We start from the raw sequence: 26210 nt of genomic DNA, 5'->3' as shown, positions 1-26210 counted from the left end.
TCCTGGCTCCCAGCCCCCCCCCCGCTCTACCCACTGGACCCCACTCCCCTCCCTGAGCTGGGGAGAGAACCCAGGAGTCCTGGCTCCCAGCCACTGCCCAGCTCCGCCCCTCTCCTTGCCGGGACGGATCCGCGGGGGCGTCTCTCTGGGCTGAGCCAGGAAGGGTTTAAAGTTTGGGAAGTCGAGTCACCGGCTCAGACCCCGCTCGCCGGACAGGAGCCGCCGGACCCGCCGCCAGCGATGGAGACTTGGGGGGGCCTCGTCATGGTGCTGCTCGTGCTTCTGGGGGGCGCCTGGGCCGAGCCGGCCGGAGGTGAGGGGGGTCCCGGCCTGCGGGACGCACCTGGGGGGTACCTGGGAGATGTGGGGGCGGGGAGTAGCTGAGTGGGGGGGTGCGGTGTCTGTGGGGTGGGGATAGTTGGGGGGCGGTATCGGGGGAGGGGCTGCGGGTCTGAGCGGGGTCCCGGGCCGGGGGGCTGCAGGGGGCTCTGGGAGCTGGGTTGGGACGTGGTGGTGGGGTCAGGTGTGTCCTTGCCCGGGCAGGGAGGCCGTGGCTGGCTGGCGGGGGGGGCTGGTTCCCGGGGCGGGGGGGGTGACTGGCAGGGGGGTGGGGAGGCTGGTTCCCGGGGCGGGGGGGATGTGTGGTTGGCGGGAGGGGGGGGGTGACTGGGAGGGGGGTGGGGAGGCTGGTTCCCGGGCGGGGAGGATGTTTGGTTGGGGGGGAGGCTGCGGTTGGCGGGGGAGGGGGGTTGTGTGATTGGTTGGGGGGCGGGGAGGCTGGTTTGGTGCCGGGGGGGGCGGGGGCTTAGACCCACATGTTCCTTTCTAATGAATGGGACCATGTGGCCACGCCCCCTCCCCGCCTCCCCATTGGCTACCGCTTGCGGGTGGGGGCGCAGTCTGGAAGGACCCCGGCGCTGCGATGTGGGGGAGCGGGAATATTGGGGGGCCGCCGATGGGGGAGCTGGAATATTGGGGGGGCGGGGAACCCTGGGCTCAGGGAGCAGAAGTCGAGGCGCAGCCCCCCAAAAACCTCCCCTTCCAGGAGGCGGGAACTAGGGGAGAGGGCGGGGCCTGGGGACCCCCAGATTCCGTGCAGCCCCCCCCCCACGTGCGCGGCAGGGGGCGGGGCTCGGGGACACGAACCCTAGCGCGGCGGGTGATTTCATTCATGGGATATGCCGGGGGGGGGCGGGGGTGAGTCACCAGGCTCGTGACGTGACGTCACGTCACAGGGGGCGGGGCTGTTGAGCAATTCTGGATTGTCCAGTGGGGGGGATCTGCCCCAGCCCCTCCCCCAACTCTGCGCCCCCCCGAATCCCTTTCGCTGCAGCCCCCCAAAACATTCTGCCCCTTGCACCCCACCATCCCCCACGGCCGCCCTGACCCCCAGGATCCGCTGCCCCCCCAATTCCCTGCCCCAGAATAATTCTGCTCCTCCCCCACCCCCAAATCCTCCCAGGCCCCCCCCGTACACCCCCTCAGATCCGCCGTCCCCAAGATCGGACCCCCCCATGTCTCCAAAATACTCTGCCCCCATCCTCCTTTGGCCCCCCAGCTCCGAGCCCCTCCCTCAGTGTCTGCCCCATGAACCCCCCATTTCTTCTCCCCCACCCTCTCCCCGAAGTGACCTCTCCAGAAGATCCCCCCGCCCTACCGGTGCCCCTCACTCCCGACCAGCAGCCCCCTGCCAGCCCAGCCCTGACCCCCCCAGCCCTGCCGGTGCCCCTCACTCCCGACCCGCAGCCCCCTGCTAGCCCAGCCCTGCCCCCCCCCAGCTGTGCCAGTGCCCCTCACTCCCGACCCGCAGCCCCCTGCTAGCCCAGCCCTGCCCCCCCCCCAGCTGTGCCAGTGCCCCTCACTCCCGACCCGCAGCCCCCTGCCCTGCTAGCCTGGCACCGCTGGGGTTGGGTTTCGGGGTTCATTCCTTCCCCATGAGTCGGGGTGAAATGTGACCCCCGGCTCCATCTGCCCCTGACGTACACCCGCTGGAAATAGGCCCCTTGTCATGTGGGGGGGGGATCAGAGCCCGGGGGGGGAGCCTGGGGGCGTCGACGTTACAGGGTCCCTGGTCAGGTTTGTACTTTTCACAGTTTTAACTTTTTCTGTTCTCTCTCTTCTCTCCGTCCATCGCTGCCCTCCGCCTCTCTCCTTCCATTTCTCCCCTTCCTTCCTTTCCCATTCCTCCTTTCCCTTCTCGACCCCCACCCCGTCTTTCTCCTGCTCGGGGGGGCCTATTCCTCCTTTTCTGCCGGGTCATTCGTTCTTTGGTTTATTCCTTCCTTTGCCTTTCACCTTCATTCATTGTTTCCCTCTTTCATCTCTCTCCTTCCATTCCCTGTTTCCCTCCTTCGTTTTCTTTCCTGTCTCTGATTTTTCCTTCCCTCGGTCCCCTCTTTCACTCGGGTTTATTCATTCTTCCGTCCCCTGGTCCCTTGTTCCCTTCTTCCCACCCCCGCAGGTACCTCCTGCCCGGGGGGCCAGTCCTGGAGCCCCGACCTGGACAAGTGCATGGATTGCACCATCTGCCTCCGGCGCACCAAGAACGATTTCTGCGCCACGTGTACGTCCCCACCCTACCCGCCCCCCAACACCGACAATGCACTGGGGCTCCGGCCAAGGTGGTGGGGGGATCTGGGGGCAGATGGAGGAGGGGAGGTCTCAAGGATGGTGGGAGGGGGCGTCGGGGTGCGGGGCTGAGTGGAGGGTGATTCTTGGGGGGGGGAGGGGCTCTGGGTGGCGGCTGCTCTGGGGTGACTCGGGGGCCAGTGGGGGTCCTGGGAAGCCCCTTTTCCTCTTCCCGCCCCATTAACCCAGCTCTCTCCTGTCTGCCCCCAGGTGGTGAGCCCCAGTCCCAGGACGCCCGGCTGTGGCTGGCCGTGGGGGGCACTGTGGGGGGAGTCGCTGTGCTTGGCCTGGTGGGGGGGGCCCTGCTATGGGCCCACTGCCGCAAGAGGGAGAAATTCACCAGTGAGTGACCCACCCCCTGAATCCCAGAGCCACCCTGTGCCCCGAAACTCCCTGAACCCCCATCCTGTGCCCCCCACATCCACCCCATCCCCTGCCCCCCAGATCTTTCTCTCCCCCAAATCCCAGACCCAATCCCCCTCTCCACCTGCCCCCATCACCCTGATTCTGCCCATGGGCCTCCCAGAACCCCCCAAACTTCCCCCCAACCTCCGCAGACTCCCACCCCACCTCCCCCCCAACACCCCCAGTAACTCTCCCTACATCTCCTTTCCAGCCCCCATAGAAGAGACTGGAGGCCACTCGGGCGAAGAGTCGCTGATAGATTGATGGTAAGAGACATCCATGGTGCCCCTCGCTCCCGACCCGCAGCCCCCTGCCAGCCCAGCCCTGAGCCCCCCCAGCTCTGCCGGTGCCCCTTGCTCCCGACCCACAGCCCCCGCTAGCCCAGCACTGCCCCTCCAACTCTGCCGGTGCCCCTGACTCCCGACCCACAGCCCCCGCTAGCCCAGCCCTGAGCCCCTCCAGTCCTGCCGGTGCCCCTGACTCCCGACCCACAGCCCCCGCTAGCCCAGCCCTGAGCCCCTCCAGTCCTGCCGGTGCCCCTGACTCCCGACCCACAGCCCCCTGCTAGTCCAGCCCTGCCCCCCAGCCCTGCCGGTGCCCCCCACTCCCGACCCGCAGCCCCTGCCAGCCCAGCCGTGTGGCTCTGCCCTGGTCAGTCGGTTGGTTTATTCGTTCTCTCTCTGGCAGGTGACGCATCCAGTCTGGGCACCCACGGGGCAGAATTGGAGCCGTTAACTCTTGGGTCGCTGCAGGGGCCCCGTCAGCAGCCTTTGACCGACATCCCCCCCAAACCCTGATTTTCACCGTACCCCAGAAAGGACTCTTGGAATTGGGAGGGGATGTTCTATTTTGCACAGCTCTGGTGGGGCTTCTGGAGACCCCCAAATTTTCCCCTCACACATCGCGTTGCTAGCAAAAATTGGGGGGTGTCCACTTGAAATACTGCCCGCCCCAGCCCTTGAGGTGGGGGGCTGGAGGTTTCCCCATTAATGCCCCATATTGGGGCCTCTCCGGAATCATGGAAAATTTGCACTTCCCTGACTTAGGAAGGAGGGATCTGCCTCAGATTACAGGGGATCCTCCCCGAGACCCCAAAGCTCACATCTTGGGGGTTCCCTGTCAAGCAAACTGGGGTCCCTTTGAAATTTAGTGGATCTCTGTGACCCCAAACCTCAGATCTTGGGCTGCTGTATAGGAATCTGGGGTCCCTTTGGGAGCATGCCAGTGTGAGATTTGGGGTGCCTTTAAATCTTGGGTAGAACTGCCCCCCCAGATCAGTGCCCCCCAAAATCAGACACTCTATTCCAGGCCCCTGGCCCTGTAAAGTAACTCTAAGGAACATTTTAACCTCGGGGTGGGGGGGTCAACCAATGGTACCTCAAAACGTGTGTGTGTGTGTGTGTGTGTGTGTGTGTGTACAAATCCAAAGGGGTCAGTATTGCTGAGAGGGGCATTTTTCCTCTCCAGGCTATTACCCCTGCCCCCCCAGTGAGTCTTTCCCCCCCCCCACGTCCCCCTTTTCCCCAACCCCGGAAATACCAGTTCGTGCCCTGGAATGGGAGTGAATTCTCTGTATATAGGGACAGTGTAAATGTGTCTGAGAAAAGTTTAAATTCTCAAAGCAGGGTGGGGGCTGGGAGCCAGGACGCCTGGGTTCTCTCCCCAGCTCCGGGAGGGGGGGCAGGGCTGTATCCCAGGGGTGGGGTCCTTTTCTAGCTCGGAATAAGTCACCTGCTGTCTTCCACGAGCTGCTCCACGGGTGGCAGGGCCACCGAAGTGGCAGGGTTTGGAGCTGCTATTTTTGTGGCATCCACCTAAATTCCCAGCCCCCCCCGTCCCCATGTGTCTATTTATGTCGTTCGCGCTAACAGCGTTTAACCTGCGGCTCTAGTAAGAAACTGGCTGGCGCCGAAGGAATCAAACTTTGTGGTTTCAAGAGAATTACAATAAAATCGTAATTTTTAAATTGAACGTTGAGCTTGGAGATGGATCCGAGCCGGTGCCCCCTAGAGGGGAAACAGCCCACGTCCCCTCTCCCAGCTCTCTGTGGGGTCTCTCCCTGGGGGCAGGGGGTGGGGGCTTTGTCTCTTCCCTTTCATTCCTCCGCCTGCCCCTCCATTTCTCACCCCTTTCTTCCTCTTCCTCTTTCATTCTCTCCTTCCTGTCTCTTTCCCTTCCTTCCTTTCCCTCTTCTTTGCCTCGTTCCCTTTCTCTCAATGGCTCCCTTCTTTCATTCTTCCCCCTTTCCCCATTCCCTCTCTTCCTTTGCTTCATTTTCTCATTCCTTCTGCCCCTCATGAAAAACTGTAATTCTTTCCCTTTGTTTCTCATTCCCCATCTTTCTTTCCTCGCTTTCTCTTTCAGTCTTTTCCCTCTTTTTCCCGTTCCCTCTCTTCCCTTTCAGTCTCTGCCTCACTCCCTCGCTTTCCACTTTGCATTCATTCCTTCCCATCCCCCCACCTCTGACTCACCCCCCGGCTCACTTTCACCCCAGCAGCTCCTGCATTCCTGACCCATTGCTTCACCCCCCAGCCTCCCCCTCCAGTGACTCAGCCGCCCTGGGAGTCCAGGACCACAGCCAGCCGGAGCCAAGAAGCTGAGGGCACTGCTGTGGGGAAGCTAACAGCACCAGCTCCTTGGCTGGTCACTGGTGCAGGGAGAGTCCCGAAGCTGGAGCCCCCTGCTGGGGGGGGCAGTGCTCTGGGGGGCCGCTCGCAGCGCTCTGGGGAGACTGCCGGGGCACTGCCGGGGGAAGCTCGCAGCAGGACTCGGCCCGTGCCAGGCGGGAGGCAGGAGGTGGGAGGCGGGAGCAGGGAAGTGGGGGCCGCCGGCCCGAGCCGCGCGTCATGCGGCAGGAATGCACCGGCCTGGCGCAACCCAGGAGAAACCCCGCCCGGGCCAAGGCAGGAGGCAGCCCGAGAAAAGGGGCTATTTATAGAAACAGCGGCACTCCGGCCGGGGACAGAACCCAGGCGTCCGGGCTCCCCAGCCCCCTCTGCTCTAACCACCCGACCCCACCCCCCTCCCAGAGCTGGGGTGAGAACCCAGGAGTCCTGGCTCCCAGCCCCCCTGCTCTAACCGCCAGACCCCACTCCCCCTGCAAAGAACCCAGGCGTCCTGGCTCCCCAGCTGAGATGGATTCAGCCCAGATCCCCTATCTCCCCCGCCCCCCCCAGAGGTGGGGGCAGCTGGGGGGCCAGGACCCATGCCCGGGGGGTCGGCTCGGAAAGGGTTAACTCCCTGGAGTGGGCGCGAGCCAGGGCCTTTGCCAAAGGGAAATTCTTAAGTTCAGGGCTTCTGTGAAGCGGGGATGAGTTAGCGCCGGGGGGGGGGGGGGGGGGGTCTGGGAGCCCAGAGTCGCTGGGCACAGAAAGCCGGAGGGCTGGGAGCCAGGACTCCTGGGTTCTCTCCCCAGGTCTGGGAGGGGAACGGGGGCTAATGGGTTAGAGGGGGTGGGGCTAGGAGCTAGGACGCCTGGGTTCTCTCCCCGGCTCTGGGAGGGGACTAGGGGCTGGTGGGTTAGAGCGGGGGGCAGGCTGGGAGCCCGGACGCCTGGGTTCAAGAGCTGTGCACAAGGCTACAGGTCAGGACTGTTCGCCAATCACCCCCTCTTCTGTTCGCATTTTCTGGGTTCTGTCGCCATCCTGTGGCCGCTTTCTGTTACTGCAAGGCCCCGGCTTCGCCCCAACTGGTCTGCAGCTTCTGCACCCCTTCGCTCCACACGGGGACCCCCCCCGCTGGGACAGGCCCCTGGGGGGAGGGACACGGGGACCCCCCCGGCCCTGGGACAGGACCCTGTGGGGGGGCTGGGCACATGGGGACCCCTCGCCCGGCCCTGGGAAAGGCCCCTGTGGGGGGGGCTGGGCACACGGGGACCCCCTCCCGGCCCTGGGACATGGCCTCTATGGGGGGGGCTGGGCCCACGGTGACCCCTCGCCCGGCCCTGGGACAGGCCCCTGTGGGGGAGGGACACGGGGATTCCCCCCCCCGGCCCTGGGACAGGCCCCTGTGGGGGGGCACGTGGGGACCCCTCGCCCGACCTGGGGCGCGGCTTGAGTCTTGTGTTTCTCAGTGGCGGTGGGGGGGGGTCGGGATCTGCTCCATCGTTCCAGCGCTGGGCTTGGGCCCAAGATCCCCGGACTCCTGGGTTCCAGCAACAGACGCCTCATCTCCCCAGGTGGGGCGGGGGCAGCAGCAGGGGGGCGGGGGGGCAGAACTGGGGACACAATCTGGCAGGGGTGTGGAGAGGACAGAAAGCCGCACTCTGTGCTGGGAGCTATAAACCCAGCCAGATGGAGGGACAGATATAGCCGGAGAGGAGTGGGTGGGAATGGGCCAGAAAAAACCCTCGACAAGCAGCCCCCCGCGTCCCTCCCCAGGGGCAGCTGCATCTCAGCCCGGGCCAGGGGTCCCCATGTGCCCATCTGTGGATGAAGTGGGACTGTTCTTAACGTTTCCTCTGAATACTGTAGGGGTGCCTCAGTTTCCCCTAGGCATTTCTGAACTCTCCACGTGGTGGGGGTGTGATTGTTGCAAAGGGCCAGGGTACATAAATGGCCGACACCCTGTTTCCTGGCACCTGATGGCCTGGGCCTTCCCCCTGCAAGGTGAGAGCTAAAGGGTTGGGAGAACAAAGGAATCCGGTGCCTCCTGGCCAGGGACAGGGACAAAGCCCAGAGGACGGAGTTTCAGTTTGGGGCTGGCTGGGGACGAGGAGTGAAGGGCAGACAGGGTTGTCTGGCTCCCTGCCCCCCAAAATGGACCCAGCTGAGGGTTCCTGTTCTCTGCACCTACAAGCTCTGTGTTAGACCATGTTCCTGTCGTCTAATAAACCTTCTGTTTCCCCGGCTGGCTGAGAGTCAGGTCTGACTGCGGAGTTGGGGGCAGGACCCTCTGGCTTCCCCAGGACCCCGCCTGGGCGGACTCGCTGTGGGAAGCGCAGGGAGGGGCAGAGGAGGCTGAATGCTCCAAGGTCAGACCCAGGAAGGTGGAGCCGGGTGAGCTGTGTGTCCTGCAGACAGGCTGCTCCCGAGAGGAGTCTTCCCCAGAGTCTGGGCCTGGCTTTGTGGGGAGCAGGTCAGAGCATCGCCCAGGGACCCCAGGACACCAGCCCCCTGCGTCCCTCCCCAGAGGTGGTTGCAACTCAGCCTAGGCCGGGGTCCCCGTGGGCCCGGCCCCACCCTCTGTGGAGGGGCCACAGATCAGCGCCGGGCCAGGGCTCCTTGTGTAACCAGCCCCTGCCCCACCCCAGAGGTGTCTGCATCTCCTGAGAAAAAGCTAAATTCAAAGCCGTCCAGCTTTAACGACCTGTCAGCGCCTCAGAGGGCTCCCGGGGCGGCTGGAGGAACGAGGTAGACGAGGAGCCGGACTGGAGCCAGGGCAGGGGGGACCTTTCTGAGAGAGGATTTTAAAGGTCAGACAGTCTGGGCCCCAGACATACAGCTCAGCCCCCCCCCCGCCCCTCCACCCTCCGGCTCCTAATTAGCGATGCCAGGCAGAGCCGCTGGCGGAGTCCCCAGGACATAGGCAGAGCCCTGCACGGGTACAAAACATGTTTGCATCTGAGCCGCCAGCCCAGACATGGGGCGCGGGGTACAGCGGAGATCGCCCCGCTTTGCAGGCATCTAGACACAGGCCATAAGGGGCTGTTCCCTCCAGGGGGCGCCGGCTCCCAGCCGGCCCTGGGGCAGGGCCCGGCTGGCTCAGGGGGGCAGGATGGGCCAGGGGGGCAGGGCCTGGCTGGCTTGGGGGATGGGGAACGGGACATGGGGCAGGACCTGGCTGGCTCAGGGGGGCAGGATGGGCCAGGGGGCAGGGCCTGGCTGGCTTGGGGATGGGAACGGGGCATGGGGCAGGGCCTGGCTGCTCAGGGGGCAGGATGGGCCGGGGCAGGGCCTGGCTGGCTTGAGGGATGGGGAACGGGGCATGGGGCAGGGCCTGGCTGGCTCAGGGGGCCAGGGAACAGGGGCATGGGGCAGGGCCTGGCTGGCTTGGGGGATGGGGAACGGGGCATGGGGCAGGGCCTGGCTGCTCAGGGGGGCGGGGAACAGGGCATGGGGCAGGGCCTGGCTGGCTCAGGGGGGCAGGATGGGCCAGGGGGCAGGGCCTGGCTGGCTTGGGGGATGGGGAACGGGACATGGGGCAGGGCCTGGCTGGCTCAGGGGCAGGATGGGCCAGGGGGCAGGGCCTGGCTGGCTTGGGGGATGGGGAACGGGGCATGGGGCAGGGCCTGGCTGGCTCAGGGGGCCGGGGAACAGGGCATGGGGCAGGGCCTGGCTGGCTCAGGGGGCGGGGAACAGGGCATGGGGCGGGCTGGCTGGCTCAGGGGGGCGGGGATCAGGGCATGGGGCAGGGCCTGGCTGGCTCAGGGGGGCGGGGAACAGGGCATGGGGCAGGGCCTGGCTGGCTGGGCAGGAGGGAAGGGGGGGTCATTATCACTCCGTGTCTCTGACTCGGATCGACCTGCAGCGTGTGACAGCCTGGCATCACTGCCCTGGGATCTCAGGACGCCTGGGTTCTGTCCCAGTTCTGGGAGGAAGTGGGGGCTAGTGGCTAAAGCAGCGGGGGCTGGGAGCCCGGGACGCCTGGGTTCCACTAGTCTGTGTTACTGTGACAAGCGAGTCTCATGGGGGCATTTGCCAATTGGCTGGAAACAGCAAGTGGAAAAACTCCAGTGACCTAGAGCCATGAAGGGAATTCTCAGCCCCCGCTTTCCACAGCCTGTCCGGGCTCCCCGCCCTGCCCCCACTCTAACCACGAGCCTCCAGCCCCCTCCCAGAGCCGGGGAGAGAACCCAGGAGTCCTGGCGCCCAGCTCAGTCTGGAACTGCTCCCTTCCCTCCCTGGTTCTACAGCACCCCTGCCCCGATCCCGCTTCCTGCCCCCTGCTCCCCCGGCCCGCGTCCCTGGCTCACCCTGCTCTGGGCCCAGCCCCGGCCCGGCTCCGCTCTGCGCCGGGGGCTGACTTTCCCCGGAGCCAAGGACGGGAGCCGCGACGACGCGCCAGGAGCCACGTTCCTCTGAGCTGAAAACGTGCCAGCCCCGAGCCCGGCGAGTCCCCGCAGCCCGGCTGCCATCAATCAGCCCCAGACACCGCCTGGCCCTGCGCCACCCGCAGCCGGTCACATCCGCCAGACATGAAAGGGCACCAGAAACGCCGGCGGGGGGTGCCAGGGCTGGGCTGGCAGGGGGCTGCGGGTCGGGAGTGAGGGGCACCGGCAGAGCTGGGGGGCAGGGCTGGGCTGGCAGGGGGCTATGGGTCGGGAGTGAGGGGCACCGGCAGGGCTGGGGGGCAGGGCTGGGCTGGGCAGGGGGCTGCGGGTCGGGAGTGGGGGGCGCCGGCCGCGCTCTGAGAAGGGAAGCCATAAAAGCTGGTTTTTTGCCCAGTCCCCAGTCTCCGAACTCCCCCACCAACAGGGGTTTATAACCAAAATATCAAGCTGCTGCATTGTGAAAAAGCATCGGGGGTTGGTGTGAACTAACTTCCAGGAATAGTAAAGAGAAGGGAATTCATGGGAGCCCAGGCCTGGGCTAGCAGGGGCTGCGGGTCGGGAGTGAGGGGCACCTGCAGAGCTGGGGGGGCCCAGACCTGGGCTAGCAGGGGGCTGCGGGTCGGGAGTGAGGGGCACCTGCAGAGCTGGGGGGCCCAGACCTGGGCTAGCAGGGGGCTGGCCGGGTCGGGAGTGAGGGGCACTGGCAGAGCTGGGGGGCCCAGGCCTGGGCTAGCAGGGGGCTGCGGGTCGGGAGTGAGGGCACTGGCAGAGCTGGGGGCCCAGGCCTGGGCTAGCAGGGGGCTGCGGGTCGGGAGTGAGGGGCACCGGCAGGGCTGGAGGGGCTGAGGGCTGGGCTAGCAGGGGGCTGCGGGTCGGGAGTGAGGGGCACCGGCAGAGCTGGGGGGCCCAGGCCTGGGCTAGCAGGGGGCTGCGGGTCGGGAGTGAGGGGCACCGGCAGGGCTGGAGGGGCTGAGGGCTGGGCTAGCAGGGGCTGCGGGTCGGGAGTGAGGGGCACCGGCAGAGCTGGGGGTTGGGGGAGCCAGAAATTGTTTTCTCCTCTTCTCCCAAGCCGCTCTCCTTCCTCGTCCAGCGCCCACCTCCTGGGTCTCCGCCTGCCGCCCCCGCTCCCCCGAAAGCTGCTTCCATCCCTGATTAGCCCGGCTCCCCCGCCCCGCAGCCTCCTGCTTGGACAGTTCATGAAATTGATTCCCTGCCTGTCACCCCAGAGACCCAGCCCCCCGCCCTCCCCCGGCTGGGGAGAGAACCCAGGAGTCCGAGACACACACACACACACCCCCACCCCGCATTCTGCAGCTGGCTCCGCTGGTTGATTCTCTCGGGAAATGTCAGTCCGCAGCGTATCTCATTCCCGGTCTGGAATTGGACCAGGTTCGGAGTTGTCATGGCAACATGGATGCGGGGGGAGTGGGGGGGGGCCGGGAGAGGGGGAGATATGAAATCTCTGAATCTCCCAGGTATATTCCCTGGGAGAGAGAATCCCACATTTATCTGTCCTGTGAGCAGGCAGGGCTGGGGAGGGCAGGGGGCTGCGGGTCGGGAGTGAGGGGCACCGGCAGGGCTGGGGGGCAGGGGGCTGCGGGTCGGGAGTGAGGGGCACCGGCAGGGCTGGGGGGCAGGGCTGGGGGGGGCAGGGGGCTGCGGGTCGGGAGTGAGGGGCACCGGCAGGGCTGGGGGGCAGGGCTGGGGGGGCAGGGGGCTGCGGGTCGGGAGTGAGGGGCACCGGCAGGGCTGGGGGGCAGGGCTGGGGGGGGCAGGGGGCTGCGGGTCGGGAGTGAGGGGCACCGGCGGGGCTGGGGGGAGAAGGGCTGGGCTAGCGGGGGGCTGCGGGTCGGGAGTGAGGGGCACCGGCAGGGCTGGACTAGCAGGGGCTGTGGGTCGCGAGTGAGGGGCACCGGCTGACCCTGTACCAAACTCTGTTTCTTGCTTTATTTAATTACAGGAGAGAACCCAGGCGTCCTGGCTCCCAGCCCCGCCCCCCTCCCCTCGCAGCCGAATCAGGGCATTTTGGGGTGAATTCACGGTTCTGGGTTTCCCCTGTAGCCCCCGTGTCTCCCCATCGAACCCCAGCCGGGTCTGTCTGTCTGTCCGCCGAACCCCGCCCCCTCTGGAACTCCCCCCCCCGCGCGCGCTCCAGGATCCCGCCCCCCGCTGCCCCCCCGCCGATCCTCCGGCTCCCTCATCCCGCCAGGCGCGATCCCAACAGCGACCTGTGCCGGCGAGAAGGGAGCAGGTAAGGGGGGGGGAGTTGGAGGCAGGGGCAGGGGAGGGGGTTGTGGAAGGGGATGGAGTGGGGGAGGGGGTGGAGTTGGGGGGCAGTGCAGGGGCTGTAGGGGAGCTGGATGGAGGTGGGGGCAGTGCAGGGGCAGTGTGGGAGGGGGTGGAGCTGGGGGGCAGTGCAGAGGGTGTGGGGGACGGGGTGGAGCTGGGGGGCACTGCAGGGGCAGTGTGGGAGGGGGGTGGAGCTGGGGGCAGTGCAGAGGGTGGGGGGACGGGGTGGAGCTGGGGGGCAGTGGGGGAGGGAGATGGAGCTGGGGGGCAGTGCAGAGGGTGTGGGAGGGGGTGGAGATGGGGGACCCTGCAGGGGCAGTGGGGGAGGAGGTGGAGCTGGGGGGCCCTGCAGAGGGAGGGCGATGACCCCCTGCAGCCGGTGACCCCCCCGCCCCCCCCCCAGGGCGCATGCATGTCCGGCCGGGGCGGGGGTCGGGACAAGCCCCCGGTGCCGATCGAGAGCACATGGCCATCGACGTGTGCCCCGGGCCCATCCGCCCCATCCGCCGGATCTCGGACTACTTCCCCCGCCCGCCAGCCCCGGGGAGGGGCCCGCGCAGGACTGGGGGGGGCCCTGCCGCCCGCCCGCCCCCCTGGACACCGCCCCCGGGCCCGCCGAGCAGGGCTACGACCACGAGGCCGACAGCTACGACTCCGATGACACCAGTACGCGCTCGGGAGAGAGGGAGGACCCAGGCGTCCGGGACGGGTCCCCCTGGGGGGCCCTGCAGCGCCCCCCCCCACAGGGCTGGGCAGTGAAACCCAGGCGTCCCGGAGGGAGATAGATAGATAGATAGATGGGGTGGATGGGGATAGATAGATAGATAGATAGATAGATGGGTGGATGGGGATAGACAGACAGACAGATAGATAGATAGATAGAGTGGGGGTGTATGGGGATAGATAGACGGATAGATGGGGTGGATGGGGATAGATAGATAGATAGATAGATAGATAGATAGGGTGGATGGGGATAGATAGATAGATAGATGGGTGGATGGGGATAGATAGATAGACAGAGGGGGTCGATGGGGATAGATAGATAGATAGATAGATAGATAGATAGATAGATAGAGTGGGGGTGTATGGGAATAGATAGATGGGGTGGATGGGGATAGACAGACAGACAGATAGATAGATAGAGTGGGGTGTGTGGGGATAGATAGATAGGGTGGATGGGGATAGATAGATAGAGTGGGGTGTATGGGGATAGATAGATAGATGGGGTGGATGGGGATAGATAGATAGATAGATAGATAGATAGATAGGGTGGATGGGGATAGATAGATAGATAGATAGATAGATAGATGGGGTGGATGGGGATAGATAGATAGATAGATAGATAGATAGATAGATAGATAGATAGATAGATAGTAGTAGGAGAAGGGGGTGGCTGGGGGTAGATTCGGTATGTAGGTTGGTAGCTCCGGGGCTGTGGGGGGTAGGAAGATAGAGGGGGTGGGGGATGAGTAGCTGATAAGCAGGGCGGGGTGGACAGCAGAGTGGGGAGGGTTGCGGGGGGGTCTCTGACTGATTCTAATTCTCTTTCCTCCAGCGGCTCTGGGGACCCTGGAGTTTGACCTGCTCTATGACCCCGACAGCTGCACCCTGACCTGCACCGTCCTGCGGGCCAAGGTACCCCGGAGCCCCTCACTCCCGACCCCGCAGCCCCCGTGCAGACATGTCTCCTCCGGCTGCGGCTCCATGTCATGAAAGGCCGGGAGGACGCTGAGAATCTCCCTGCGGCTCCAGCCCCGCCCCCCCTTTCTCTCTTCGCTCCCAGCTAAACCCACTGGAATGGGGGGTCTCCCCCGAGCCCCGTCCTGCCCCCATCCCTTCCATCCACCCCTCGGGGCTCCCTCCCACCTCACCAATCCCCAGCGGCCGGGAATGTTGCATCCATAAGTATCCCGGCAACCTGCCAAGACTGGGTACCACGGGCATCTGTGTTGCCATGGCAACGCAGAAGGGAGCCTCAGGATGGGGAACCTGGGGACTGGGCCTGCCGGTGCCCCCCACTCCCGCCCTGCAGCCCCCGCCCTGCCGGTGCCCCCCACTCCCGACCCGCAGCCCCCCCGCCCTGCCGGTGCCCTCACTCCCGACCCGCAGCCCCCCTGCCAGCCCTGCCGGTGCCCCCCACTCCCGACCCGCAGCCCCCCTGCCAGCCCTCTGGTGCCCCTCACTCCCGACCCGCAGCCCCCCGCCCTGCCGATGCCCTTCACTCCCGACCCGCAGCCCCCCGCCCTGCCGGTGCCCCCCACTCCCGCCCTGCAGCCCCCCGCCCTGCCGGTGCCCCCCACTCCCGACCCGCAGCCCCCCGCCCTGCCGGTGCCCCTCACTCCCGACCCGCAGCCCCCCTGCCAGCCCTGCCGGTGCCCCCACTCCCGACCCGCAGCCCCCCGCCCTGCCGGTGCCCCCCACTCCGACCCGCAGCCCCCCGCCCTGCCGATGCCCCTCACTCCCGACCCGCAGCCCCCCCGCCCTGCCGGTGCCCCTCACTCCCGACACGCAGCCCCCCGCCCTGCCGGTGCCCCTCACTCCCGACCCGCAGCCCCCCCCGCCCTGCCGGTGCCCTCACTCCCGACCCGCAACCCCCCGCCCTGCTGGTGCCCCTCAGTCCCGACCCGCAGCCCCCCCCGCAGCCCTGCCGGTGCCCCTCACTCCTGACCCGCAGCCCCCGCCGCCCCCCGCCCAGCCCTGCCCCCGAGCCCTCAGGCTCAGCTCTCTGCCCGACCGCCCCATGCTGGGCCCCGGTTCGCTCCGGGCTGTGAACTGGGTGGGGGGAGCCCCTGGGAGGATAGTCTGGGGGGAGCCCCTGGGGGGGTGGAGTGGGCTGATTCGGGGCAGAGCCATTGGGGGCCCGAGTGCATCGGGGGGAAGGGGGTTGGGGGTCACTGGGGAGGGCGCATGCATGGTGCAGGTGAGGGCAGCCCAGGGAAGTTGGGGGACAGTAGGGGAGCTGGGGGGGCCTGACCTCTCTCTTCCCCCGCCCCCAGGGGCTGAAGCCGATGGATTTAATGGCCTGGCCGATCCCTACGTCAAACTTCACCTGCTGCCGGGGGCCTGCAAGGTAAATACCCCCCCCCCCGCATTGTGCCCCTCACACCCCAGGGCCTGAACCCCCCACCTACCTCCCTGGGCTCCTCGGCCCCCAACCTGGCCATACTGGTCTCTGCGGCTCTGCAGTGGGCTCCCTGGGGTCTCCGGTTTGTCCTGAGTCGCCCGGGTCCATACGGGTCCGTACCCCGGGCCCTCACCGTCCACACGGGGCCAGCTGGGCCCGGCCAGTTCGCCCTGGAGCCGCCGGCTGCGCCTGGCCCTTTCGTGTGTGCGGGGCCCCCCTGCTTCCTCCCCCCCCGCGCCGGCTGGACCGGTCCGTGCGGGCCCCCCTGCCGCTTGACCCCTCCCGCCCCGGGGGCGCGGGCCCCCCCGCCGCTTGGCCCCTCCCGCCCCGGGGGCGCGGGCCCCCCGCCGCTTGGCCCCTCCCGGCCCCGGGGGCGCGGGCCCCCCCAGCCGCTTGACCCCTCCCGCCCCCAGGCCAACAAGCTGAAGACGCGAACGCAGCGGAATACGCTCAACCCGGTGTGGGACGAGGGGCTGACCTACACGGGCATCACCGGGGAGGACATGGCCCGGAAACCCCTGCGGTGAGCCCCCGCCCCACGGCGAGCCCCTGCCCCACGGCGCCCTCACTGCGCCCCGCAGCCCCCGCCCCACGGCGCCCTCACTGCGACCCGCAGCCCCCACCCCACGGGCGCCCTCATTGCGACCCGCAGCCCCCGCCCCACGGCGAGCCCCTGCCCCACGGCGCCCCCACTGCGACCCGCAGCCCCCGCCCCACGGCGCCCTCACTGCGACCCGCAGCCCCCACCCCACGGCGCCCTCATTGCGACCCGCAGCCCCCGCCCCACGGCGAGCCCCTGCCCCACGGCGCCCCCACTGCGACCCGCAGCCCCCACCCCACGGCGCCCTCATTGCGACCCGCAGCCCCCGCCCCACGGCGAGCCCCCGCCCCACGGCGCCCTCACTGCGACCCGCAGCCCCCGCCCCACGGCGCCCCCACTGCGACCCGCAGCCCCCGCCCCACGGCGAGCCCCCGCCCCACGGCGCCCTCACTGCGACCCGCAGCCCCCTGCCCCCACGGCGCCCCTCACTGCCGACCCGCAGCCCCCCTGACTCCCCGTCTCCCCCCAGGGTCTCGGTGTGTGACGAGGACAAGCTGACCCATAACGAGTTCATCGGGAGACCCGGGTGCCCCTGCGGCGCCTCAAGCCGGCCCAGAAGAAGCATTTCAACATCTGCCTGGAACCCCAGATTCCGGTGAGACCCCGGGCCCCTCCCCCCGGCCAGATGTGCCCCCGGGACATTCCCGGTGCGTGAGCGGCCACCCCACTTCCAGCTGTTCCCTCTAGGCAGCCGGCCTCCTCCCCAGCTGTTCCCCGTGGCCCCTTCCTTTGGGGCCATTGTCTGGGCTGTGGCCCCGGTCCCAGATGTTCCCCAGGGCACTAGCCAGACGGGCTTTAGCAGCTGCTCCCTTTTCCAGCTGTTCCCCGGGATGTAAAATAACCACCGCCGTCCACTATTTCCGGCTGTGACCCAGGCACTGACAGCCCCCTTCCCTGGGACATGCCAGATGTGACCAGGACACTTCCAGGTGTTTTACAGCCACCCCTCCCCCCACACCTACAGCCTGTCCAGATGTTCCACAGGCTAGACCCACACCCCTCTGTCCAGAGCTTCCCCGGAACGGCTCCCAGATGTGTCCGCTCCCTGATTCCAGATGTTCCCCCCTGACGCTGCCGGCCCTGATGCCTGATGTGACCCGCATACTTTCCACCTGTCCCAGAGCATCTGCTCGCCCCCACATTGCCCTCGCCCCCCGGAATATCAGTGAGTAGCAGCCCAGGCTCCAGAATGTTCCCGCGGGTCACCTCCCAGATGTGCTTTAGACTCGAGTCCTTTTCCAGATGTTCCCCAGAGATGGCCCAGCTGTGCTGGAGCGGTCACTGCCTTTCCAGATGTGCGGGGGGGGGCGGGTGTCGTGCGGGAGCTGTTTTTGTGACTGTCCTTCTCCCGCTGCCCCCCCACCCAGCTGGCCTCCCCGTCCGCCATGTCGGCCGCACTGCGAGGAATCTTCCTGTTACCTCAGAGAGGTAGGACCCCTCCCCCCATGCCGGTTATCCCTCCCCCGGACGCCTGGGTCCCATTCCCATCCCAGTCTCTGGGAGCGCTGTAGGGGCCCCTGGGGAGCTGTCCCGGACGCCTGGGTCCCATCCCTCAGTCTAGTCTCTGGGAGCGCCATGGGGTCCCTGGGGAACCATCCCGGACGCTTGGGTCCCATTCCCTATTCGTGTCTCTGGGGAGCGCCGCGGGGCCCTGGGAGCTGTCCCGGACGTCTGGGTCCCATCCCTCAGTCTAGTCTCTGGGAGCGCCATGGGGCCCCTGGGGAGCTATGCTGGACGCCTGGGTCCCATCCCCGTCCCAGTCCCTGGGAGCGCCGTGGGGTTCCTGGGGAGCCGTCCCGGACGCCTGGGTCCATTCCCCGTTCGTGTCTCTGGGAGCACCGCAGGGGCCCCCGGGGAGCCATGCCAGAGGCTTGGGTCCCATTCCCGTCCCAGTCCCTGGGAGCGCCGCGGGGCCCCTAGGGAGCCGTCCCGGATGCCTGGGTCCCCTCCCCCCAGTGGCAGCATGCGGGTACTGACGAGCTGCCCCCCACCCCGCAGTTGGAGCAGGCAGAGCAGTGGGGAGCTGGAGGAGCGGGGCCGGATCCTGCTGGCGCTGACGTACAGCTCCGAGCGCCGCGGGCTGCTGGTAGGAATTCTGCGCTGTGCCCACCTGGCCGCCATGGACGTCAACGGCTACTCCGACCCCTACGTCAAAACGTGAGCTGGGGGTGCTCGGCTGGGGGGGAGGGGTGCAGCAGGGCAAACATGGGCAGTTGGGAGTTTGAGGGGTGGGGAAAGGGGGTGCAGTGGCTGGGGGGCGGAGGGAGCCAGAACTCCTGGGTTTTCTCGCGGCTCTGGAAGGGGGTGGGTGCAGTGGCGGGGGGAGAGCCAGGACTCCTGGGTTCATTGTGCGTCTCTCTGGGCAGGTACCTCAAACCAGACATGGAGAAGAAATCGAAGCACAAAACGAGCGTGAAGAAGAAAACGCTGAACCCCGAATATAACGAGGAGGGTGGGGCACCACGTGGGGGGGCAGGGGTAAGCCCCAGAGCACCCGTACAGTTTGTTGTAAGGCCCCCCGCTGTTGGGGGAGGGAGCAAGGGATTGTGGGAGGGGGTGGCAAGGCTGGGGGGGGAACCCGGCCTGACCGACCGACCCCCCCCCCCCAGGAATTCTTCTACGAAATCGACCAATCGGAGCTGGCGCAGAAATCCCTGGAGATCACGGTCTGGGACTACGACATCGGGAAATCCAACGACTTCATCGGTGAGGGGGGCGCCGGGGGCAGGGGCAGGCTCAGCAGGGGGCGCTGTGGGGCAGGGGGCCGCAGCCTGGCAGGAGGCGCTGTGGGGGCTGCCTAGCAGGGGACAGGGTGGCTGGGTAAGAGGCGCTGTGGGGCAGAGAGCAAGCTCGGCCTGGGGGGGGGGGGAGGGCAAGGTGGCTGGGCCTAGGGCACCGTGGGGCAGGGGAAGGGGCGCCGTGGGGCTGGGCCTGGGTCACCCCTAACGCCCTCTCCCCGCAGGCGGCACGATGCTGGGGGCGGGCTCCAAGGGCGAGCGGCTGCGGCACTGGCTGGGCTGCCTGCAGGCCCCCGACCGGCGCTGGGAGCGCTGGCACCCGCTGACCAACGAGCTCCCAGAATCCTCGGCCTTCGCGCCCTGATTGGCCGCCAGCCCCGCCCGCCGCTTACAGGAGCGGGGGCCCTTTGCACGAGGACTCTTGCATGTTTACACGGGGGCAGGAAGAAACCCACCCCCTCTGTGCTGTGTCTGTCTGGGGGGCTGTTTGGTTTAGGTCGGGGTTGGGGGCGGGGGGACTGACTCCACCCCTCTATGCCTCATATGCAAATTGTCACTTGCTGCAAAATAAAATTATGCACAACAGTATTCAAATTGGTGGGAAACTAGCCCCTCCTTCCCCTCCCACACCCCCCTCCTTTCAAGAACCAACTTTAGCACCTTCCCCTTTAAAGGAATTTTTTTTGTCTGCAGTCAAAAATCTACTCCTGCTCTTAAAGGGGCATCCTTTTTCTGCACCGTTTTTTACAAGACGGTTTCTAAAAGGGTCATTTGCACCAGGAGGGTCCCGCGAAACCACCAGCCTCATTCTGTGGCTTTTCTTCTAAGGGCTTCTGGGATTTCAGGGGGGCCAGGGAGGGTTGGGGGGCATCAGGGTCACTGAAGCTGCCCCGACACTGTTTTTATACCAAAATCCTGTTTATTTGGTTAATTTGCATGTCTGGAGCCTGTTAATGCAAACTGGAATGGATGTGAAATAAACTTGGGGGCCTCTTGGGGGTCCCACCACAGTGCTGAGATGTGTGTATCTGGGGGGCTGCCCCCCAAACGACCTATTCCGGGATATCTATGACAAGCTCGTCATCCCCGTCCAGGGGGTCTTCGCCACTCCCCTCCCCCGCGTCACTGAACATTTGCTGGGGCACGGTGCTGAGAATGGTGGGGGGCGGGAGCTTGGAGGAGAGGGAAGCCAGGGGGCCCCCCCGGGGCGAGGAGAAGGGGAGACCCCCACCACTGAGCAGTCGGGATGGGTGGCCGGTGTCAGGGACATCTGTAAGGGAGAGAGGGAGGGGAAGTGGAGGGGGCCACTGCCCACAGCCCAGCACCTCCAGCGCCTTACACCCCCTAATACCTCCTCCATGTTCCCCCACAAACCCCCCACCTGTCCCAAACTCCCTCCAATAACCCCCATCCTCTCCCTCCTTAACCCCACACTTGAACCACCCCCCAAAGTAAACCCACATGTTCCAGGCTTGCCTCCTTCATGCCCCCCATCCCTGCATTGCACGTCCTTCCCCTCCCCGTTACCCCACCCCCCCACTCCCAATCTCCCCGATTCCTCCAGTGCCACCCTACCTCTCACCCCCTACCCCCCCCCAGACACATGACCCCTCCCTCCCCTCCGGCCAGGCGGTACCTTTAACTTGCGGGTGCCTTTGGCCCGTCGCTCGGGGCGGCACGTTCGGGGCGGGGGCACCGGGCTCTGGCGCCAGGTACTCAGAGGGAAACGGGCTGTAGGGGGGGAGGCCAGCTGGGGTGGGGGGAAGGCGAAATACAGGAAGGGATGGAGAAAAGGTGACAGTGACAGAATGGGGGGGACACTGTGAGATGGACACAACTCTCCCCCCCACAATGCACCCAACACCCCCACACACGCCCCATCACCCACACGACAACACGCAACACCGCCTCTCGCACACACCCAACCCGCAGCAGGGGGGGGCACATCCCCTAATGCCCCCCCTCCAATGCAGACGCACACTACCTTAAGGCATGCTTCCCAGCGCCCCCCACGGGACAGCCGACACCCACAGCTGGCTTTACCTCAGAGACTCACTGCTCGACAACTGCACTTGCAAGGTTGGGAACCCCCACGGAGCGACTGGGTGGAAGGGAGGGGGTGGCACCTCCCCACTCAGCTGACGCCCTTGGGGGCTCTGCCTTCGAAGCCAAGGCAGCCATGTTGGATACTGGCAGTATGCTATCTTTGCCCATATTAAAAATGGCAGCTCTACCACACGGTCAAGGCAGCCATGTTGGATACTGGCACAGACATCGTCTCTATTGAAGGTGAGGCTTGTCCTGAAGCTACGGCAGACATATTGGCTACTGGCAGAGATCACATCACCCCCCACAGCCCCAGTCTGGAGACCATATTGGATTCTGGCCCCATACTCCCTACAGTGGAGGGGTCACTCACCGAGCTTAGGTACGGGGAGGGCGCCCCCGAGCCCTGCAGGGGGAAGCCCGAGGTCGCCTGGAGAGAGAGGCCAGAGGACGATGGGGACGAGGCTCCGCCAAGCTGGGGCTCCGCTTCCTGGAGGGGGAAAAGAGAGACAGACACAAGAAGTTTGCCACGGCAGCCATGTCACATACTGGCACAAGCCCATCCCTGCCCATATTAAAGATGGCAGCTCTACCCAGCAAACCAGGCCAGCCATGTTGGATTCTGGCACAGACCCCACCCCAAGGGAAGGCGGGGCCTATACTCACCTCTTCAGTGGCTGTGGCTCCGCCCCCCTTTGGCCCCTCCCATCACTGTTCTCTGTGGAGGCTGTGGCTCCGAGTCTGGAACGGCAATGGGGGAAGGTTAATAAGGGAAGACACCCCTCCAGCCCCCCCAAACCACCCTGTGTCCCCTCTCCCCAGCACCCACAGCCTGCTCTGAACCACGCTCCGGCCTGTCCCCATTGACAGACACCCCCCAGCCCCCAACTGTCCCCCCATTAACAAACAGCCCCTGCCCTCCTCAGCCACTGCCCCTCCCCTGATGTGCAGCCCCCCAAATCCTCTTATGACCTGTGCCCCTCACTGCACCTTCTCCTCAACGCTCACAGATGCCCCCAAATCCCATGACAACCTGCCCCCCCGTGGCCCTCCCTGACCCCTCCCCTGAAATCCGCTTCTGAGCTGTGACCCCCAACACACGCCAGCCCCTCCCCTCAGCCAATGGACTGAGCCCCAGCCAGGGACTTCTCCCCACCTCAGGCCCCCTCATAGCGCACCCATCCCCCACATGCCAGCGCCCCAGGACCCCAAAGACGCCCCAACTGCACCCGGCTCCAGATCCCTGCACCCAAGACGTCTCCCCAGGCGCCCCGAACCCTGCTAAGCACCAGGAGAGGGTCCGGGACACCCCCAGCCCGGCTCCGGGGGGGCCACAGGACAGGAGCAGGGAGGCACCTAAGGGGGCCGAGCTCAGGAGGGTCCCCCCCGCCCCCCGCACCTGATGATTCCTCGTCCACGTGTTCGTGCTGCAGCAGCCGGTCCAGCAGGAAGCTGGGCAGGAAAAAACCAGAGTCAGAAACCCCCAGATCCCCCCCCGCAGCCCCCGCCCCACCCCACCCCCCTCCCGCTCTGCCGGTGCCCCTCACTCCCACCCCCAGGCCCGCCCCTGCCCCACTGCCAGCCCCCCATTCCCCTCCCGCTCTGCCGGTGCCCCTCACTCCCCCCAACCCTGGCTCCCCCCGTTACCTTTTATCCCGCGACACCTTCAGCAGCTTCCTCTGGGCCTTGCGAAGCTCCTCCTGGAAACACTCCTGCTCCTGGGGGGGGGGGCGTTAGCGCCGGGTCTGGCCCCGCCCCTCGCCCCGCCCCCTCCGACCCCCTCCCGCCCCTCGCCCCACCCCCCTGCGACCCCCCCACTCCCGCCCCTCGCCCCGCCCCCCGTGACCCCCCACTCCCCGCCCCTCGCCCCGCCCCCTGCGACCCCCTCACTCCCGCCCCTCGCCCCGCCCCCCCGTGACCCCCCAATCCTGCCCCTCGCCCCACCCCCCTGCGGACCCCCTCACTCCCGCCCCTCGCCCCGCCCCCCGTGACCCCCCCGCCTCGCCCCACCCCCTGCGACCCCCCCACTCCCGCCCCTCGCCCCGCCCCCCGTGACCCCCCCACTCCCGCCCCGCCGGCCCCGCCCCTCACGTAGATCAGCAGCTTCAGGCGCCGCTTCAGGGCCCGGTAGCGCCGCTTGTAGGCCGCCGGGCTCCGCCTCGCCCCGTTCATCGCCGGCGGCTCCCGGCATCCCCCGCGCGGGGGCGGGGTCTAGCTGCCCACGGGCCGTTCCCAGGCAGCGCCACACCTCCCGTCAGCCCCCGCGCCCGCTCCCCATTGGCCCGTTCCCAGGGCAGCGCCACACCTCCCGTCAGCCCCCGCGCCCGCTCCCCATTGGCCCGTTCCAGGCAGCGCCACACCTCCCGTCAGCCCCCGCGCCCGCTCCCCATTGGCCCCGTTCCCAGGCAGCGCCACACCTCCCGTCAGCCCCCGCGCCCGCTCCCCATTGGCCCGTGACCAGGCAGCGCCACACCTCCCATCAGCCCCCGCGCTACGGTGGCCGGACGGGCTCAGAAGGCGGGAAAGACGCGGCCAGGCGATGGCTGCGGAGCGGGAGATGCGGGATTTCACTCGCGGGCTCTTCCAGGGCAGCCCGGACCTCAGGTGCCCCCAGGCCCGGACTCCTGGGTTCTCTAGGGGTCCGGTGGGGGGAGCAAAGGATTGTGGGAGCCCGGACACCTGGGTTCTGGAGGGGTCCGGTGGGGGGGAGCAAAGGATTGTGGAAGCCCGGACACCTGGGTTCTCGAGGGGTCCGGTGGGGGGGAGCAAAGGATTGTGGGAGCCCGGACACCTGGGTTCTCGAGGGGTCCGGTGGGGGGGAGCAAAGGATTGTGGGAGCCCGGACACCTGGGTTCTCGAGGGGTCCGGTGGGGGGAGCAAAGGATTGTGGGAGCCCGGGACACCTGGGTTCCCTGGGGCTGGTGGGGGGGAGCAAAGGATTGTGGGAGGCCGGACTGCTGGGTCTCTGGGTGGGAAGGGGTTCAGTGGGTTAGAGCAGGGGACCAGGACCCCGGACTCCTGGGTTCTCTAAACCCCCGTCTCCCCTGTGCCTGCAGCATGCTGACGCTGGCCATGGTGCGGAGGAAGTACCTGGCCCACGTGGGCCGCGAGAGCCTGATGCGGGAGGAGAAGGAGCTGCTCAAGCAGCTAGGTGGAGGAGGAACTGCTGAGAATGCAGGTGAGGGGGGGTTCGGCAAGGGAGGCTCGGCGGCGGTGGGTTTCCTGTATAACCTCATTGGTCTTTCCTAGCAGCTGGATGATTCCAGTTCCGACGGGGGGTCCCCGAACCCCGAGAACACCCGGGACGTCCCTGAAGCCGGGGCTGAGAAGCGACCCCGCAGCGGCTCCGACTCGTCGGGGGGAGGCCCCAAGGACACGGCGAGAAAGAAACAGCGACTGGATCAGGGTTCTGGTGAGCAGGTGCCCCCCCTCCCGCCCCAGAGGGGCCACGTCCCAGCGCCGGGCGGGGGTCCCCGTGTGCCCCCCCTCCCGCCCCAGAGGGGCCTCGTCCCAGCGCCGGGCGGGGGGTCCCCGTGTGCCCCCCCTCCCGCCCCAGAGGGGCCTCGTCCCAGCGCCGGGCGGGGGGTCCCCGTGTGCCCCCCCTCCCGCCCAGAGGGGCCTCGTCCCAGCGCCGGGCGGGGGGTCCCCGTGTGCCCAGCCCCCACCCCAGAGGGGCCACGTCCCAGCGCCAGGTGGGGGGTCCCTGTGTGCCCAGCTCCATGTGTCCCAGCGCTCAATTAAACCCCTTCTCTCCCGTCTGGTTTCCAGAGGCCAGTTCTGATGGGGAGGATTCTGGGATTGATTCGAGGAAGCCGAAACTGGCTGCTGCCCAGGGGGATGCTGGGAATCCAGGCACACAGGATCGTGGGAGGACGAGGGGGACTCTGCAGAGAGACAACCCGGCGGGGTGGCACTGGCAGAGAGAGTGACTCTGAGTGCGCAGCTGGGAGCAAGGGAATGAAGCAGCCCCCGAGGAGAACAGAGGGCGCCAAGGCGCAGGACCGGCCGGGGAAGAAACAAGCGAGAGAGGCAGAGCGGAGGGGTGACTGTGGGGAGCAGGAGGGGAAAGCGAACGGGGGGATCACAGCTCAGAGGGAAGGAGGAATCGGGGAGCGAATCAGCAGTGGAGGAGGAGGAGTCGAAGCGGCAGAAGCAGACAGGGAAGACGGGAACAAGGAAGGCCAAGCGGAGGAGTGATAGCGAGGAGGAGGGGGACAGCAAGAAGAAGGGGCGGATGAAGGCTTGGGGAAGGAAGTGGGAGCGACTCCGAGGTGGAAGAGAAGGAGGGTCAGAGTAGAAAAGGGGCAGGGGAAGAAGGGAACAAGGAAGGCAGGGAGATGGAGTGATAGTGAGGAGGAAGAGAACAAGGAGAAGATAACAAAGTCTCAAAGAGAGGAGGAGTCAGGGAGCGAGAAGGGAGGGTAGGAGCTGGAAGCCGGCAGGGAAAAGGGGAGCAAAGAAGGCCGAGTGGAGGAGCGATAGTGAGGCTGAGGAAGTGGGGAGCACGAAGAGGGGCAGGGTGAAGGCTCAGAAGGGGGAGGAATCGGGGAGCGAGTCAGCGGAGGGTAGGAGCCGGAAGCTGGCAGGGAAGAGGGGAGCAAAGAAGGCCGAGCGGAGGAGCGATAGCGAGGCTGAGGAGGTGGGGAGCAGGAAGAGGGGCAGGGTGAAGGCTCAGAAGGGGGAGGAATCGGGGAGCGAGGAAGAGGAGGGTAGGAGCCGGAAGTCGGCAGGGAAGAAGGGAACAAAGAAGGCCGAGCGGAGGAGCGATAGCGAGGCTGAGGAGGTGGGGAGGCAGGAAGAGGGGCAGGGTGAAGGCGCAGAAGGGGGAGGAATCAGGGAGTGAGGAAGAGGAGGGTAGGAGCCGGAAGTCGGCAGGGACGAAGGGAGCGAAGAAAGGTGGAGCTGGAGAGGAAGAAGAGGAGGACGAAGGCCCAGAGTGAGGAGGAATCGGGGGAGCGAGGAGGAGGAGGAGGGTAAGAGCAGGAAGGAGACGGGGAGGAAGGGAAGGGGGAAGGCTGAGCGGGGCAGCGAGAGCGAGGAAGAGGAGCGTAAGCCGAGGCTGAAGGCTGAGGAGGAGGGGAAGGCGAGGCAGAGGGGCAGCTCCGAGACAGACGAAGACTCTTCCTCCTCCTCCTCCTCCGCGCAGGATGAGAACAACAGCCCCAACCCAGGCTCCCGGCGCAAGAAGGGAAAGGTGAGGTGGGGGATGGGACCCAGGCGTCCAGGGCGGCTCCCCTAGGGGGTCTGCAGTGCCCCCAGAGCCGTGGGACCCAGGCATGGAGGGCGGTTTCCTGCAGCTCCCCCTGAGCCTGGGGTGGGGGTGGGACCCCAGGCGTCCGGGGCGGCTCCCCAGCGGCACCTCCAAAGCGGGATTACCAACTGCCACTG

At 66.8% G+C, this 26210-nt stretch overlaps 4 protein-coding genes across 4 annotated transcripts in view; 3 read left to right on the top strand and 1 right to left on the bottom strand.

Moving 5' to 3' along the window:
- The first annotated feature begins 205 nt into the window (after nt 1-205).
- Nucleotides 206-4367, top strand: TNFRSF12A (TNF receptor superfamily member 12A). Its single transcript, XM_074956722.1, has 5 exons — nt 206-313; nt 2462-2563; nt 2839-2970; nt 3245-3299; nt 3721-4367. The coding sequence occupies exons 1-4, from the start codon at nt 241-243 to the stop codon at nt 3295-3297; spliced, it is 360 nt and encodes a 119-aa protein (XP_074812823.1). The 5' UTR covers nt 206-240; the 3' UTR covers nt 3298-3299; nt 3721-4367.
- Nucleotides 4368-12191: 7824 nt separating this feature from the next.
- DOC2A (double C2 domain alpha) lies at nt 12192-19279 on the top strand. The gene is given in 16 exon segments (XM_074954209.1): nt 12192-12275; nt 12717-12944; nt 12947-12979; nt 13869-13948; nt 15310-15322; nt 15325-15383; nt 15851-15960; nt 16508-16557; nt 16560-16633; nt 17406-17447; nt 17449-17466; nt 18037-18053; nt 18055-18195; nt 18405-18488; nt 18650-18744; nt 19001-19279. Coding segments are annotated over 15 exon segments (1179 nt in total). The 5' UTR covers nt 12192-12275; nt 12717-12721; the 3' UTR covers nt 19141-19279.
- Nucleotides 19280-19674: 395 nt separating this feature from the next.
- INO80E (INO80 complex subunit E) lies at nt 19675-23045 on the bottom strand. The gene is made up of 6 exons (XM_074954163.1): nt 22914-23045; nt 22470-22540; nt 22100-22274; nt 21196-21312; nt 20413-20526; nt 19675-20046 (listed from the first exon to the last, which is right to left on the bottom strand). Exons 1-6 carry the CDS (start codon nt 22992-22994, stop codon nt 19843-19845), a joined length of 762 nt encoding a protein of 253 aa, XP_074810264.1. The 5' UTR covers nt 22995-23045; the 3' UTR covers nt 19675-19842.
- Nucleotides 23046-23276: 231 nt separating this feature from the next.
- Nucleotides 23277-26210, top strand: part of HIRIP3 (HIRA interacting protein 3) — a 5708-nt gene continuing 2774 nt past the window's right edge. The window contains 5 exon segments of the mRNA XM_074954162.1: nt 23277-23426; nt 23879-23972; nt 23974-24000; nt 24072-24242; nt 25681-26016. Of these exon segments, the coding sequence (XP_074810263.1) occupies nt 23362-23426; nt 23879-23972; nt 23974-24000; nt 24072-24242; nt 25681-26016 (693 nt within the window). The 5' untranslated portion in view covers nt 23277-23361.

This window comes from Natator depressus, chromosome 6, assembly GCF_965152275.1.
Source record: "Natator depressus isolate rNatDep1 chromosome 6, rNatDep2.hap1, whole genome shotgun sequence".
Lineage (NCBI taxonomy): Eukaryota > Metazoa > Chordata > Testudines > Cheloniidae > Natator > Natator depressus.
This window is presented reverse-complemented; position numbering and strand designations above follow the sequence as displayed.